Source organism: Histoplasma capsulatum, assembly GCF_000150115.1.
Source record: "Histoplasma capsulatum G186AR genomic scaffold supercont2.3, whole genome shotgun sequence".
NCBI classification, from domain to species: domain Eukaryota; kingdom Fungi; phylum Ascomycota; class Eurotiomycetes; order Onygenales; family Ajellomycetaceae; genus Histoplasma; species Histoplasma capsulatum.
In genome coordinates this window covers 673042-688180 of record NW_025544803.1, presented here as the reverse complement: position 1 = coordinate 688180, position 15139 = coordinate 673042, and the positions used below count along the sequence as shown (strand labels likewise).

The following is a 15139-nucleotide window of genomic DNA, read 5'->3' as shown; positions in this document are numbered from 1 at the left end:
TCGGCAACGATAAGGGATGAAAAGGTGCAGGTCCCGATTGAGGGTTAGGGGTCTCTACCTTAGTTTGTAGATTACATTTCATAGGACATATGGCAAATTCAAATTTCAATGAATGAATCATAATTAATTAATTCGTCGACGGCGTTCGGTTTGGTAAATTACAAGAAAATTAGCTAGCTAAGGGAAACGTATCTCTCTCTCTATAGGTTTGAAGAATCTGAATCTGCGATGCACCACCTTAACAGATGCAAAATAAACCAGCCGAAAAATTCGCCGTTCCATTTTAATTTACCATAATTTCTACTTCTTCTCGCTTCCTCCCCTCTTACTTTCTAACTCAATCAATTTCCCGATCTCCCCCACCCACCTCTCCGCAAACACCTCATCCGTAAACCTCTTCGACGACCTCCTCGCCCTCAACCTCATCGCCACCCTCTCTTCTATCGGAAGCGCCAACACCGCCTCAAACGCCGCCGCAAACTCTGGCTCCGTTGTAGCCCGGAATCCCGTCGCGCCTTCTCCCAAATCCACAACGATATCCTGTCGGGGACCACCGGAATCGTGTACGACACTTATCAGGCCCGCTGCCTGGTACTCGACCACGCCTATGCCGAAGTGCTCGTTCCACATGGCGTTGACGCCGATGGAGGCGTGGCGGAGGTGGGTGAGGATCGTGGGCCAGCTGGCGTCGCAAAGGAAGGTCGTGTGGTCACGGATTTTGAGCTCGTGGGCGAGCAGGCGGAGGTTGTAGATGTGGGTTTCGTCTGGACTGGAGTGGCGCACAGAGCCGATGAGGATTAGTCGTGGATATTGACTGTGTGGAGCGTTATGAGTCTTTTTGAATTCGTTGAGGAAACGGGCGAAGGCGCGAAGGATTAGGGCGTGGTTCTTCTCTGGGCGGAATTGGGCGACGTAGAGGATTGTTGGCTCGCGTGATTCTCGCTCATGCGCGAGATCTATTTCTATTGATTCCAGCTCTGAGACGGCCACGGGGGGGAAGACGACGGTGGGTTCTTGGAATTCTCGCCTTTTTTGCCGCGAGGGGAGCCAGAGAGAGCGTATATGTGCGGCTGTCCAAGATGAGTTGCACATAACTACATCAATTGTGCCACCAACCCGGCCGTATAGCTTCGCGAACGCGTGCCAATATTGTCGCTTGGCATATCCTTTCCAGCCGGCCCCTGCACCGGCGTTTAAACCTTTCGTACCTGAAAGATCATCAAGGGAGCTGAGCATGTCTGTCGAAATAGTGGGGTAATGTACGTACGCCCCGGTCGGAATTGAGGGGAAAAGGAAGTGGCAAAATGCCAGGACGAAGGAATAACCCATAGTGTCAATTAAGATGTCAGGAATTAGAAGAGTGAATGCGTCGTATCCGAGGATTAGGGAGCCCAAAGATTGACCAAGGAGAGTAAAACGTGGGTATATGCTGCTGAGAACATATTTGCGAGTTGAAAGATATAGGAATACTATTGTTGGAGAGTAAAGGCGAATATTGAAACGATTCTATGTTTTACATTTTAGCTACCGATATATTAGGTGCTTTTCGAATAAAAGCGAGCGAAAGGGAGAAAGAAAAAAAAACGGAATAAAATAAAAATTAAAATAAAGTAGATAACCTACCTCGACTCTTTCAAGCATTGTGGTCTTATTCAGGTCATTATCACCTGTGTAGATTGCACATATAGCTTTTGGCCAGCGGTTTTGTGTTGCTCTTACTGCTGCCCAAAGGACACGCTCGCCTCCGCCACCAGCATTGCTGCAGAACAATGAGTCAGTCGACTTCCACCGGGAACGACAATTGCACCATTTTCATTTCTTTTCCTTACCAAAATGGATGGAAGAATCCTATCACGCCTTCCCAATCGTTTCCCGCCGCATCCCCGTTTGTAGCGGTCCCAATGCCGCATGTTTCAACTTTTTCCCAATCCTCATCTTCCTGCTTCGCATACTTGGCTCTTCTTGAGTGGTATTCCTCCTCATCTAGCCGTATCCGCGCACGTATGAGGTCCCGCTTCCACCGGTATTTCCTGGCAATAAGCCATCCAATCGACTTGAAGACAAAGCGGAAGACAAACCCAGATAATCGCGGAGCGGTCAGAAAAAGTGCGAGCAGCGTCACGAGAGTAGCAATGGATGACGCGGATAACAACATCATGGGCCTGCAGTCAGCGGAGGAAATTAGTGGATGCCGACACACAAGCCGTTACCGACAGAAGTGTATGCTGTAGATGAGGATCGGGGAGCTTGGCCATCGATGATAGATAACCTTATAAGCGGTGTAATCACGTGTTGATACGATCTCCGGCGATATAGATTATCCTTCCCCAAAAGCTTGAGATCTCTCAACTCTCCCGAATGGTCGAACCCACCAGTTTTAGTGGTGAACGGCACGATGTCCGCGCCTGGGTATAGGTTACCCCTCGATGCTTTGCGGACTACCCACTGTGGGCTGAATGCCCGGCTCCTTCGGGCATCATGTCCGGCTCAGCAATGCGCCGTGAGGCTGCGCCCGACTGCTCAACAGAGGCGCCATTTCCACCCTTCGCGGCCTACCCAAATGGTTTCCACATCCATTGAGTGCGCACACGATCTCCTTCAAATAGTCCATACATGCACCGGTCTCCCCTGGGTGGCCTCCATCCCCTTGACGGCTATGACAGCACGGGTAGCATTCGGGTTGCCCTTTCTCATATGGTCAACATCGCAGCGAAACAAAAGATTGCTTGCGAACCCGGCGATCCTTGCCTATACCCGTATGAAGAGAAAAAATATTATGGATGCCGCCGCCAAGGAACAACGGTTTCTACCACCACAGTTTGTGAGCCGCCAGAGTGCATTAGAAGCATCCCAGTTTCAAAAGAGCCTGCTTAAACGACATCATCTTCGTTTGGCTCCGTTCGCTCCGTTCGCTCCGATATTACAACTTCCTTTCTGGCTTGCTTTTATGGAGAGTATTCGGTCGATGAGCGGATGGCAACCCGGTTTGCTCGCCATTCTACAACAGTGGTTTAATCCTGATGGCGTCAAGGCTCAAATACCCGTAGAACCCTCTCTTTCTAGCCAAGGGGCTTTATGGTTCCCTGACCTTATGGCTGCAGATCCCCTGGGCATCCTTCCGGTTGCTATTTCGGTTTTGATGTTCACTCACATTACGTGGGGTTCCAAGGTTAGCAAGATGAAAGATCTTCCCAAATTGGTATCACAAGGAAACTTGCAGGGCATATTTTCCTGGGCGATCCAGCGCATTTTTCAAGCAATGTCGATCTGGATTGCGCCAGCTCTATTGTATTCAGAAGCTCCCGCAGCGCTTAGTATCTACTGGCTATCCACGACTTGCGTTGCAATTGTCCAGTCTCGGCTTCTGAAAAAGTATATGCCGACTCCGAACGTCCCAAAGGCTTGCGTTAAAAGGACGATTGTGAGGTATGTGTATGAACGGAAGCCGGGCACCCAAGAACTTCAGAAGGTTGCTCGGCTTGGGATGATGTGGTAATTTTCGAGAAATCTACAAAACGACCTTTTTTTTCTCTTTGCAGTATCGCCACGGGAAGTACGATACCCGTTACTTTTACATCAGCCTTCCACGGGGATGGAATACTGTTTCGCACTACGCGGTTGAGGGTCCTCGGGGCGTGTTTGGCTTATTTGCTGGACTATCACTCCACCAGAAACCCCGGAGGTCGGCTCGTCAGTTGACAGGTTATAGGTCCGGGATAGCATAGCTTATGGAGAGCATAAGAATTGAAAGGTGGACGCCAATATAAACATCTAAGTCCGAAAATATTTTGGGTGGCTTAAGCAGGCCCTGAGGTGATTCCCTCGGAGTATTATTTCCACAAATGATAAAACTCGGTGTTTTGTATAATATGCAAGCGGGGAAAAGTCTGAGGCATGGGGTGCATTGGTGCATTGGTGCATTGATCTTGAAATCTTTTTCTATACTTACAAAATCACAATTCACACAAGCTCAGTGAATAAAAGGAGATTAAAGAATGATAACAGCAAAACTGACAGGACAAACCCCTGCAGTTTACACCTTGATCTATATACATATTTTAAATAGCTAATTGCCAAGAGAAGGAAGAGAAGAGAAGAGGGAAGAAGATGTGAGAAGGGGCATACATATATATACATAGAAATCATAGTAGCGAGAATATAGCAAGGAAAGAATAAACGAAGATATACAAGGAGATATATAAGGAAACAATAAACAAGTGCATTAAAATTGCCCCCCCTTTTTCTAGGAGCTGCACTCAGCAACTTATATAGATGTATCTTGATTACATGTATTGGTGTCGGTTTGCATCAAGCATATACCCCGTTAGTATATATTGCTTGCTCGAAGCCGGTGGGTTGATCGCGTAGCAAGATTGCGTAGACAGAAGGTGTAGATAATACATGTGTTGTTATTCTATCACTCGATGTGGTAGAAATGGTGGAATCATGGTTGCTAGGGGTTGCGAGGGAAAGATAGAAATAACTTCTTTTCCTCTTTTGATTTTTCTTCTTCTCTTTTAACCTGACCACCAAAAACGAACTCTGCCCCCTGGCGTGATTTTTTATGAAATCTAGAAATTTTAACAGTTCTCTGCTGCCCTCCCTCCCGGCACGATGTCTTCCCTGTCATACCCCGATTTCAAGTAAGTGGTCCCCAGCGCTTATCGCGTCTCGTTGATCCCATTCGATGGCTGTGGTGCTACTCGTATGATCACGTGCATTTCTGGAGTGTTCTTGTCTTGTTTGTGCGCTTGCCCTAGCCCTAATTACGTCAGTCAAAATAGCCAGTTCCCCTGTGAGCGCTGCATCCCCAAACTGGGGGACGTGGATTCCTGGTGTGCCTTTGGGCCGAAGGCCCGGAAACGTTGCGAGGCTTGTGCCTCTGCAGGCAAGACCTGCGTCCCCGTGGGTGTTCCAAGGCAATATTCCATATAGCTAAATCGCACTTTGAGTGATATGAATATGCTGATAATTATGCTAGGTGCGTGATTCGCCTCTGGTTAGGCGCATCATGCGCTGGCGTGCGTTCATCTTCTGTGGTGTTGGCGGCTGGAGAGGACATGGCCAACCACAAGGAGCGCCTTCGCCGCTTGGTAAAGCAACTTGATGCCCCGCGCCTGGCCCGGTTGTCTGCCCGTGGCAGGGTGGGGGCTAATGCCCTCTGGTCCCGCCGTCGGGCTGCTGCTGTGCCTGCGGAGATGCAGGCTACGGAGGCCGTGGTTGTGCCTGGTCCGGGGGTGGTGGTGCAGGAGGAAGAGGAGGTGGAGGAAGGGGTTAAGGTGGAGATCAAGGAGGATCCCGGGATCCTCGGGGGTTGGAGCTCGGGGGATCGGTGGGTCGAACAGAGTTAAACACAAAGATAAAGAATGGCGAAATATGCTATGGGATGAACAAACTGGTCATCTGGCAGTGATTGATTTGGAGGACGTAGAATGGGTCAAACGTCGTCCGCCCCTCCAGTCGAAACCCGAAAATACTCAAGGCGAGAAGCCCACCCAGACCAGAAAAACCAAGAAAAGGTGCTTGGTTTCTGCCTCAAGCCGTGATGGTGGTGCACTAGAATCGGGAATCTGTTGAAGGGATTGTCAGAGTGAACGCTGGGTCAGTACCACCCGCCGAGAACCCGGCGTGAAACCTTTTTAACATGTCTGCAATCAGGATTCAGAAACTTCGGAGGCGTGGAGGAGGAGGGGGAGGTGGTGGTGGTGGACGGTGACAGCTTCACCCGTTGGGTAGATCTCTGATTTTTGATCCTCCTTTGTCTTTCTTATTTTTATTCATTCCAGTTATCATATATCCCTCAATCGAATTTGTTACTCTGGTATTCATTCCCCTTTTGTCCCCTTCCCAGTTATTATTACTGCTGTCAAACATATAGATTAACCACGAGGTACCTTAGAAAATAGCTTGCAAGTATAAATACATCACGTTTTCAGTTAAACCCGGTCCATCTTTCACCTCATTGAAATGTTTGGAGAAGCATAATCAACTCAGCCCTAATCATTTTCGCCAAATCGGGTAATTCATGTTACTTAGTCCACGCCAGACAAGGTTCTCGAGAAGTGCATATTCGCCGAAAATGGCCCCTCGCGAGCAAGGAAGAGCCGAGGTGACGCTGGGGGGCAAAACCAAGTTATAATGCCCAGTTTTCCCCGCATGCATTGAGCTAAGAGAACTCCAACATGGAAAGTAAACTCAACCGAGGAACTGTTTGTTCCCTTATATGAGCTCGGTTTCCCTTCCGTGGAATGGACAGTGTGAAAACCAATCAATCAAGCATTCCCCCTGATATATATAGCCTTTTCCTAGAAGGGGTTATCACATCGCATTAGCTTCGGCTACCATGGCGTCCTTCACCGTCGACGAAATATCCCAAGTTGTAGAACAACACCGTCCCGATCTCGGCCCGTATGAAGGCCTGTACAAACATCTGCACGCCCACCCGGAGCTCTCCCACCAAGAATACAACACTGCCAAGACCGTCGCGAACAAGCTGCAACAACTGAACATCCCGGGCCTCCGAATCCACACAGGAATTGGCGGCACCGGCGTCGTCGCCGTCCTCAACAACACCAACAAAGCAGCGTCTCCATCCAGCCAGGTCGGCCCGACTGTCCTCCTCCGCGCGGAATTAGACGGCCTGCCCGTCCACGAGCAAACCGACCTCCCCTACGCCAGCAAAGAAACAACCCATGACGCCAATGACGCAAACAAACCCAAACCCACCATGCACGCCTGCGGCCACGACCTACACATGACCTGCCTTCTTGCTGCGACAGACTCCCTAGCCTCCCCCGCGCTCCGCGCCCGCTGGCACGGGACGCTGGTCGTCCTCTTCCAGCCCGCGGAGGAACACGGCAACGGCGCCACCCGCATGATCTCCGACGGGCTCTTCTCCCCCACCTCGCCGCACAACATTCCAATCCCCGACGTCTTCCTGGGCCAGCACGTCCTGCCCGCCCGCGCGGGCACCATCGGCATGAAGCCCGGCGCCCAGATGGCCGCTTCGGACTGTCTCAAAGTCACCTTCCACGGCCGCGGCGGCCACGCCTCCATGCCGCACTTCACCATCGACCCGATCGTCATGGCCAGCAGCGCCGTGGTGCGGCTGCAGACCATCGCCAGCCGAGAGGTGCAATCGGGCAGCGTCGACGGCCTTGGCGTCGTGTCCGTCGGCAGCCTGCATGCAGGCAGCGCCGCGAACATCATCCCCGCCACGGCGGAGATGGAGGTGAACGTACGCACGGCGGACGAGGCGACGCGGGCGAAGGTGCTGGCGTCCGTGGAGCGCATTGTGCGTGCGGAGAGCGAGGCGAGCGGAGCGGAGAAGGAGCCGGAGATCACGCGGACGTTGAGCTTCCCCGTCACCGTGAACGATGCGGCGGTGACGGGGAAGCTGGGCGCGACGTTCAAGCGGCTGTTCGATGATGATGGCGCATCGAAGGAGGCTGGGACCCTGTATCGTTTCTGGCCCGATTGGCCGCGGAGCAATGCGTCGGAGGACTTTGGGTGTCTGGGCGCTTCGGTGGGGAAGCCCAGTTGTTTCTGGTTTTTTGGCGGCGTGGACCCGCAAGCGTGGGATGCGGCGGAGAAGGATGGGACGATTGCAAGGGATATTCCTGTGAATCATTCGCCGTTCTTTGCGCCGGTTATGCAACCCACGATGCGGGTGGGAGTCGACGCGTTGGTTGGAGCGGCGTTGACGTTTCTGCAGAAAAGGGAGTGAAGCTCCAAGGGCTTTTTATATTTCTCAGCTCTATTCTCTAGGCAGGATGATTAGCCTATGTATTTTTTCCTCTCATCGTTCTGTTTCATTCATGATTTGTCATCTTTATTCCAGAGAAGAGGACAAGGAGAATCCAAAGAATGAGAGGGGCACCGGATACTGCCTGTGTAATATACATGTGTATGTAACTATATACAGTGGTTGTCCAATAAGTCAGCGTACTAGAGGCTCGGCGCTGAGAACCCCTCTTCTTACTCTTTTTCTTCAAAGATTCCTCCATCAACCAACATCCCCCCTATGCAGGCTGATTAACTGATATCTTTTATTAGATAGTATAAAAACAGGTGTAAAGTGAAATGATCTCTCAGTTCACTTTTGGCATCCATTCCACCTCTAGAGAGTATTATTAAATTCAATTCTATGCAATCTCTACAGCGGCCCCCCAACAATCAATCTATTCAATATCAATTCAACAAATCTATATGCTCTATTCTCTCTCTATATCTCAGAGATTGATATTCAGAATATTGTCTGTTCCACTAATGTCTATGCAGAGATTCAGATTTCAAAGAATTCAGTTCATCATTGTAAAGTACACGCTAAAAAAAGACGCTAATTGTGCCTGGCGACGGCTAGACGAAGGGATATCGTAACAACTACAAATCCAACAACTAAACAACCACATACATACATACATACATATATATACATATGCATAAGAAAACGGGGGGGAAGGCGGCGGGGAATAAATAATATGGAAGCAAAAGCTAACGATCCAACTTATAGACAACTCAATTAATTCCTTCATCCCCAGCCAATTAATTTTCCAACTTCCTGCACTTCCTTGAGACATAATGCTATACACAAACCGGATATAGACGAAGGGAAACAAAAGGAAGTGAAAAACAAAAAGGATTAAAGCATGTTCACGGTGTCCCGGTGTGGGGGGAGGAGAGGGGGGGAAAAGGAAAGAGTGGAGAGAGGTGTATGTGACATGATGTGACGGGGGTAGGTAGTTTGGGCTTGATTTCGCATTTTTGATCATTGATTTCCTGGTACCTCCAGTGTGTATCCCTCCATTAATTTTTATACAAAAGAAAAAAAATGCAAGGTGGAGAGGTAGTGGTCAAAGTGCATTAGTACTCTGTTTCCCTAAAGTGTTGCCATAAAGGTGAGGAGAATGGGGTAGGATAGGAGGAGAGAGGGAAGAGCGGCGGGAGGAGGCTCTGAAAGCAAGAATGAAAATGATATACGTGGTGATTATAAATACTCAAAGTGTATATTTGAGTATGTAAGGGAGATGTATAATGCACCTGTTCAATTCATGAAGGAAAGAGCCCCTAATGTAATGTGGAAAATCCCAGCGCTCATAAAACACAGGAGGAAGAACGGAATGGAAAAGAATAATTAACGCCCCGAGGATATATATGCATGGCCCCGATCCTATTCCCAAACATGAAAAGTAAACTGAGAGGATATAAAAATTAAAAATAAACCCATTCCAAATCAGTAAACCAAAAAAAAAAAAAGTGTGTATACATATACTCATTCATGCATATCCCAAGGGGGACTGGTAATAATGAACACAATCATGTTTCCCATGGACTCTTTTCATCCAATCCTCTTCGATTTATTGAACGGGCACGAATTTCGTTTCCCAAAAACAATCCCTTCATCCTCTGACTCATCGTCTTCGTCTTCATCCTCATCATCACAGTCGTACTTACACTCGTCGTCATGGGTTCTGTCAGATGACGTTTTCCGAGCTGTGACTGTTTCTCTAGTGCGAAGAAGGGGCGGTATGTGTCCGAAAGCATCAAACTCCTTCTCTCGCTCTGCTTTGTAGGTATAGAATCCATCAGCGGAGAGAGAAGAGGCGCCCGATATTACTGATGGAATACTCGGGTGCGAGGCAGAATGAGACATTCCACTGGTGAGTTCATCCGATGAGGACATGGTCAGTGCTGATGGAGGTGAAGTAATTGGCTCTCCTATCGGATGCTTGAACAAATAGTTTTGTTCCATGCCTATTTGATGCCATTCGGTGTCTATAGAGGAGAGTGTGCCTCGAGCGGGTAAGGAGCCGCCGCGGCCGCGTTCAGTCGACTCCTTGAACCACGAAGCGGCTCCCTGTGCGTGATGACTTCGATCTTGATGCTGCATCCGTTGTCGTAGAAGTGTCTCGCGGGCTACATGGAACGACTCGGCTGGAGCATCATGCAACTGTTGGTGGAAGCGGGATCGGTGGTGAGATGAGGTATTTGCTCGTGTTGGGACGTCATGGCTTGCCAAAGATGATAAAGAGGTCGAAGACGGACCCCGGGCTAAGTCGGGAGATTGGACGAGGCCTGTAGCAGACGCCGTACTGACTGCAACGACGGGGCCAGAATGGGCATCTCCATCTATAGATGCTCGATCGGTGGATGGAGATCGTTGGCTTTGCCGATCAGGGCTCTGCCAACCCCATCCTAGACGACGTCCAGCTCCCCCGAAAATACCGTTGACGCTGGATGCGAGCAGAGTTTCTGAGACCGGAGTAGTTGCTCGAGACCGCACGGGAGCCACATCCGTAATCAAGGGGCGAATTGTCTTGGTGGAATCGGCACTAGAAAACGTCGAGGATGACCTGTCTGAGAGGTTAGGACGGCGTCCTGCATCAGGGAACTGGTCTTTCCGATATGATGACGAACTGGCAGTGCTGCCCCTTCTGGAAAAACCATGGTCTTCGGATGAAAGGGGTTTCGGAAGAATGCTATGTGAAGGAGCGTGATCGCCATCTTTGGTGATCCGGAATGGTGACCACTGACTCGTATCATCGCTGAATAGCCCCTTTTTTTTAAGGTCTTCATTGTCATGGGTTTTGTAAGAAGCGATATTGCTCGAAGATGAAGTTAATATCGACGCGGAAGTAGCTGAAGTAGCTAAAACAGGCGCTCGTCTCCGGCCATCTTTCCCTCGCCCAAAAATGGAACCGCCCCATTTTGCCACGTTCGACCGAACTCGTTCGATAAAAGGCATTTTCGTGACCGCCTGAGTGACTTCTTCTTTCGAGACCTCGATCCTCTTACCCTTGCTCTGGTAGCCCGGATCCGTCGTTTCGATCCACTTCTGTTTGTCAGAGATATCACGAAGCACCCAAGGGTGGTGCTTAATCTCCTTCAAAGTTATCCGTTTGGCTGGATCTTTCATGAGTAGACGTCTCAAAAGATCACATAACTCGTCATCGATACTTTCGTAGGCAAGTTCATCGTCAGTTCGTTTGTTACTGTTCATCACAAGCTGAGGGTTCGTTGCCTGGCTGGACGATGGGTCCACTTCCACTGCTTTTAAACGTCTGCGTGGAATGAAAACTTCGTTTTTCACGATATTGTGAAACAGTTTATACTCGTCATCGCAAACAAATGGTAGCCTCCCAAAAATCATGCCATATAACGTAACGCCTAATGACCAAACGTCGATGGCGCCAGTGATCTTCGGGACATTGCCAATTTGGGTCTCAAACTCAGATCCAGTATAGCAGAGTTCCGGCGCATAAAAAGCTGGGGTTCCAACGGTTTTTGAGAGTTCTCTGGCATCATCGAGTTCTGTGGCGTCTGTCTCCGTAACTCGCTCCTCATCGTCGTCGCGGATGGGCCGTCCGAGATAGGATACCCCGAAATCGGATATTTTGACCCGGCGATCTCTTGTAACAAGCAGATTTGCTGGTTTGATATCGCGATGTATGATACCTTGATAGTGAAGATACTCGAGTCCAAGAACAGAGTCTCGGAATGCACGACGGGCCTCGGAGAGTGTCAAACATGGGACATACATCTCATCGTCATCAGACAAAGGTTCTGGTTCTGAAGAATGAGAGGTAAATAGACTTGAGACGGTACTTTGACGACGTTCGAGTGGAAGATCGGGGGCGTATGGCCCATACTGCGTTCCTTCTACAGCAGCCAGAGCCGTGTCGCTTAACTTACTATCCAGCTCATCCGCAGAGGATAAGGACTTGCTCGTTACCTCGTGCATTCTGGAGCTGTCATGAACGGCAGGTGGGGCTTCTGGGTCCATTTCGTCGTCCGAAACTCCGCCGTGTTCCAAACTCCAGGCGGGAACTCCCGAGAACTGCGATACTATTGATCGCCGCTTCTGACGAGATATTTCTTTCTGCCGCCTTATTTCGTATTGCCTCTGGATCTCCTCCATGAAAAATGGAGACTCGGGAATTCCTTGTTTCTCGTGATCGAGCCTGTATTTATCTGTGGCCACAATGTCCCGAAGCCCTTTCTTACGCCAGACGATCTCACCATTCTCCACAAACTCTAATACGATATAAACCTTCTGTTGATTTGGGTCGTCAATCACTTCAAGCAGACTGACAACATTCTCATGTCTGGCCTTCTTAAGGATGGCAACCTCCTTCTTAACTTTATCTTCGGGATTGCCCAGTTTACCCAATCGGCGGCGTTTCGAGTATCTTTGGACAATTTTAATGGCCACTTTCTTTCCAGTCCTCATATGGCGACCAAGTTTCACCTTCCCGTGCTCACCTCGGCCCAGTTCATCGAGGATTTCGTACTCGTTAATTAGCTTGTTGCCAGTGAGCATGTCGCGATCGACCTCAACTGTGTGCGTTCTGTAAAAACCATCAGAAATAAGTTTCTACTAATATATAGCAAATAAAGCCAATAAAATAAAGCCACGCAAAACGTTTTGTCATAGCTGTAAAATATTACAAATTATTCTAACTGGTAGCACTTACTCTTTGGGTTCTTGAAGATGAGTAGGATGGAGGTATGAAAACGAAAAACGGCCTTCTGCAGATTTTGGTGGGGATGGATGAGCGGGACGAGAAGAGAAAAGGCCAGGACTCGATATCGGTGTGTGACCAGTTGTGCGCCAGCCTTGGCCGCGAGAACCAGCGTCACTAGTAGACCATGATGGACCGGAAGACGATGAAGGGTAGGGTGATGGGTAGGAGCTGCGGGAGCGGAGGTGGGGTTGAATGCGGGTGGGGTGGACCTGTGATTGAAGAACGGCGTAAGATTGGTCTGGATATATCGGTAGGTCATTCACAGAGTGTCCAGCTCGGTGCGAAAGAGTAGGATGTTCCGTTAGAGGGCTAAGGGGGGGATTAGATATGTCGGGAGCTTTTGGAACCATCGAATGTTGTGATGGGGATGTCCCAAAGTACGAGCTCGTATAGTCGGTCGTAGCAGGTTCCAGACCAGCATGATCTGCTAAGGAGAGTAATGAGCTTGATGAAGTGTTGGTCGAAGAGCTCCGTGATGCATTTGAGGAATGCGGGCGAAATGGGAATACGTGAAGCCTGTGGGCTAAACCACGACGTTCCTCTGGCCGGCCGTCAGGTTGTGTGCCCTTCTGGCGGGTTATCCCGCCCGACATCCGTCCCGACGTGGAGCCGCTTGTGAGAGAGAATCGCCGCGACCTCGATCTCCGAGCAGCGGTATCAAAGGCTTGACGTTCAAGGAGAGTAGAACTATCGAGGGATAGCTGTGAACCTCGTCGACTTCGACTAACCGAGTTATTCGGTGAGTCGGCGGAGGATTCCCCAGTACGACCCATCTTTGCGCAGTAACCGTAACCGCTTTGAAGTTACTTTCTTGCCCTCTCAGATATTTCTTGGTCCCGATTGAAAAACACTTCCGATCCTCTCTCTATCGTCGTCCTCGTGGAAATGTGCAGGCTGATCCGAGTCTCTATGGTATGGGAAACGACTACGGGTAGAGAGACATGATAAAATATCACCGTTCCTTTTGAGCGAACCAGCAGGTGAGTGTTATGTCCTCATCCCTTATCATTTGGTTGCTCATCGATAAGACGATGGAAGTTGTTCTCTTTCGTTGCGAGGGGGGAATTAGGCCAGCTAATCTAGCCCTGCAATCGAAGAACCGAGGATTCACTTGCACATTTAAAGGGTGGGCGAGGGACGAATGCGGGATGTCCGTTTCCTGGCCGTCGGGAGGAAGGCGATAACAGAGGAGCTGTCAGGGAGACAATGGAGGGCGAGTGCCGCAGGAATGATCGTGGATGGGGAACAACAAGCAATGCGATGTGGCAGGGAGGCAAAATGGCCAAAAGGACAGATGATACAGTGGGGCCCGAAGGAACGTCGATCAACAAAGATCGATAGAACGAGAGATTGGAAGACGAAGAAGGATTGGGAATCCGGTCGATTCGGTAAGGAGCAAAGGAGGATGCTATATAATTGCTGAGCACTGGGAACTCAGAGAGGGGATGAGAGAGGAGACGTAAGGAGGATGGAGAAGGAGGGTTCGCCGGCTGAGGGATGATGGAGGAGGAGGAGGAGTTGAGTTTGGCGAAGTCTGGTAGTGGTCGATATGCACGCAGTACCGTAAGGTAAATAGAATACCTGGGTATGTATGGAGGAGTTACAGCTGGGTGTAAGCTGTATTTAATCCGTATGTAAGCAAGCTCCTGCCATGTGCTGTACAACGTTCCAATGTTCCTGGATGGCACGGTGCCTGGTAGCATCGGCCGGCAAGCAGCAAGCAGCAAGCAGCAGCAGGAACACACAATTGTGATGGGTAAAAAACGGAGGTCTCTCCGTGGCTGTTAATGGCTGCAATTCAATGGAGGCCCAAATGGCAGCCGTGCTTCATCACCAGCAAAAGGTGGAGGGAGGGTATTATTATTACTTCGTACCGTTCAGGCGCTAAGTCTTATCTCGTTTTCAGGCCGTCCACCCCCCTTCGCCGCCAGAGCGTAGAAGTGCCAACCGGGGCCGGCAAAGTAGCGAATGGGTCAAAGCCACTTGCAGCTCGAAAGTGGGCAAGCCTACTAGTAGTACGTCCTAGTTGATAGCGGCGGTGGCAGCACCCGCAGATTGGACCCTCTTGGTACCGCGCTTACAGTACCCTAGTAACTTAGCTGGTGAATACCTGAAGCCGCTGGCCATTTGTTACTGGAGTGCCTATGCCTAGGTATTATTGGCTGTGGCGGTCATCGCCAGGTGATTCCTCTGTACCAGGTAGTATTTTACGAGTATTCTTAAACAAATCCCCCAGTTAAAATGTTTTTGGTTTTTTTATCTGGAATTTTTTGCTGTTTGTCTTGTTTCTCAACTCTGTGTGTTTCTGTTAGCCGGTTGTTACATACAGTGTATTGCAGCCCATTCTTACAAGCTCAACACCCAATGCCCCCATGTCAAGCGCCACCTCAGTGTCCGGTGTCTGGTAGGCCTGAAAGACGGGCCAGCATTTCAGGGAAGCACTGACCATGGTAACAACTTGTGTGGACAGTGCACACTCTGGGTTGGTTGCCTTGGACAAGGGTCTCTGTGGCTCTCTCCGGCTCTCTCTGGCTCTCTCACTCTCTCACTCTCTCCTGCTTTGGTTTGAGCAACGAAAGATCATTATCCTTGCAATTTTTGCGGGCTAGTGGTTT

General features: G+C 49.7%; 6 protein-coding genes across 6 annotated transcripts; 4 read left to right on the top strand and 2 right to left on the bottom strand.

Moving 5' to 3' along the window:
- Window positions 1-106: 106 nt before the first annotated feature.
- Window positions 107-2168, bottom strand: HCBG_02405 (alpha-1,2-mannosyltransferase alg-11; the record flags this gene model as incomplete). The annotated part of the gene is made up of 3 exons (XM_045429454.1): window positions 107-1506; window positions 1624-1759; window positions 1830-2168. The coding sequence occupies 3 exons, from the start codon at window positions 2153-2155 to the stop codon at window positions 301-303; spliced, it is 1668 nt and encodes a 555-aa protein (XP_045289349.1).
- A 227-nt stretch (window positions 2169-2395) lies between these two features.
- Window positions 2396-3496, top strand: HCBG_02404 (membrane insertase COX18; the record flags this gene model as incomplete). Its single annotated transcript, XM_045429453.1, has 1 exon — window positions 2396-3496. One exon carries the CDS (start codon window positions 2396-2398, stop codon window positions 3494-3496), a length of 1101 nt encoding a protein of 366 aa, XP_045289348.1.
- Window positions 3497-4614: 1118 nt separating this feature from the next.
- HCBG_02403 (uncharacterized protein) lies at window positions 4615-5351 on the top strand (the record flags this gene model as incomplete). Its single annotated transcript, XM_045429452.1, has 3 exons — window positions 4615-4643; window positions 4785-4835; window positions 4982-5351. The coding sequence occupies 3 exons, from the start codon at window positions 4615-4617 to the stop codon at window positions 5349-5351; spliced, it is 450 nt and encodes a 149-aa protein (XP_045289347.1).
- A 992-nt stretch (window positions 5352-6343) lies between these two features.
- Window positions 6344-7726, top strand: HCBG_02402 (peptidase family M20/M25/M40 protein; the record flags this gene model as incomplete). The annotated part of the gene is made up of 1 exon (XM_045429451.1): window positions 6344-7726. One exon carries the CDS (start codon window positions 6344-6346, stop codon window positions 7724-7726), a length of 1383 nt encoding a protein of 460 aa, XP_045289346.1.
- Window positions 7727-9337: 1611 nt separating this feature from the next.
- Window positions 9338-13297, bottom strand: HCBG_02401 (serine/threonine-protein kinase ssp1; the record flags this gene model as incomplete). The annotated part of the gene is made up of 2 exons (XM_045429450.1): window positions 9338-12347; window positions 12474-13297. 2 exons carry the CDS (start codon window positions 13295-13297, stop codon window positions 9338-9340), a joined length of 3834 nt encoding a protein of 1277 aa, XP_045289345.1.
- Window positions 13298-13665: 368 nt separating this feature from the next.
- Window positions 13666-14312, top strand: HCBG_02400 (uncharacterized protein; the record flags this gene model as incomplete). Its single annotated transcript, XM_045429449.1, has 2 exons — window positions 13666-13912; window positions 14164-14312. The coding sequence occupies 2 exons, from the start codon at window positions 13666-13668 to the stop codon at window positions 14310-14312; spliced, it is 396 nt and encodes a 131-aa protein (XP_045289344.1).
- Window positions 14313-15139: the final 827 nt, after the last annotated feature.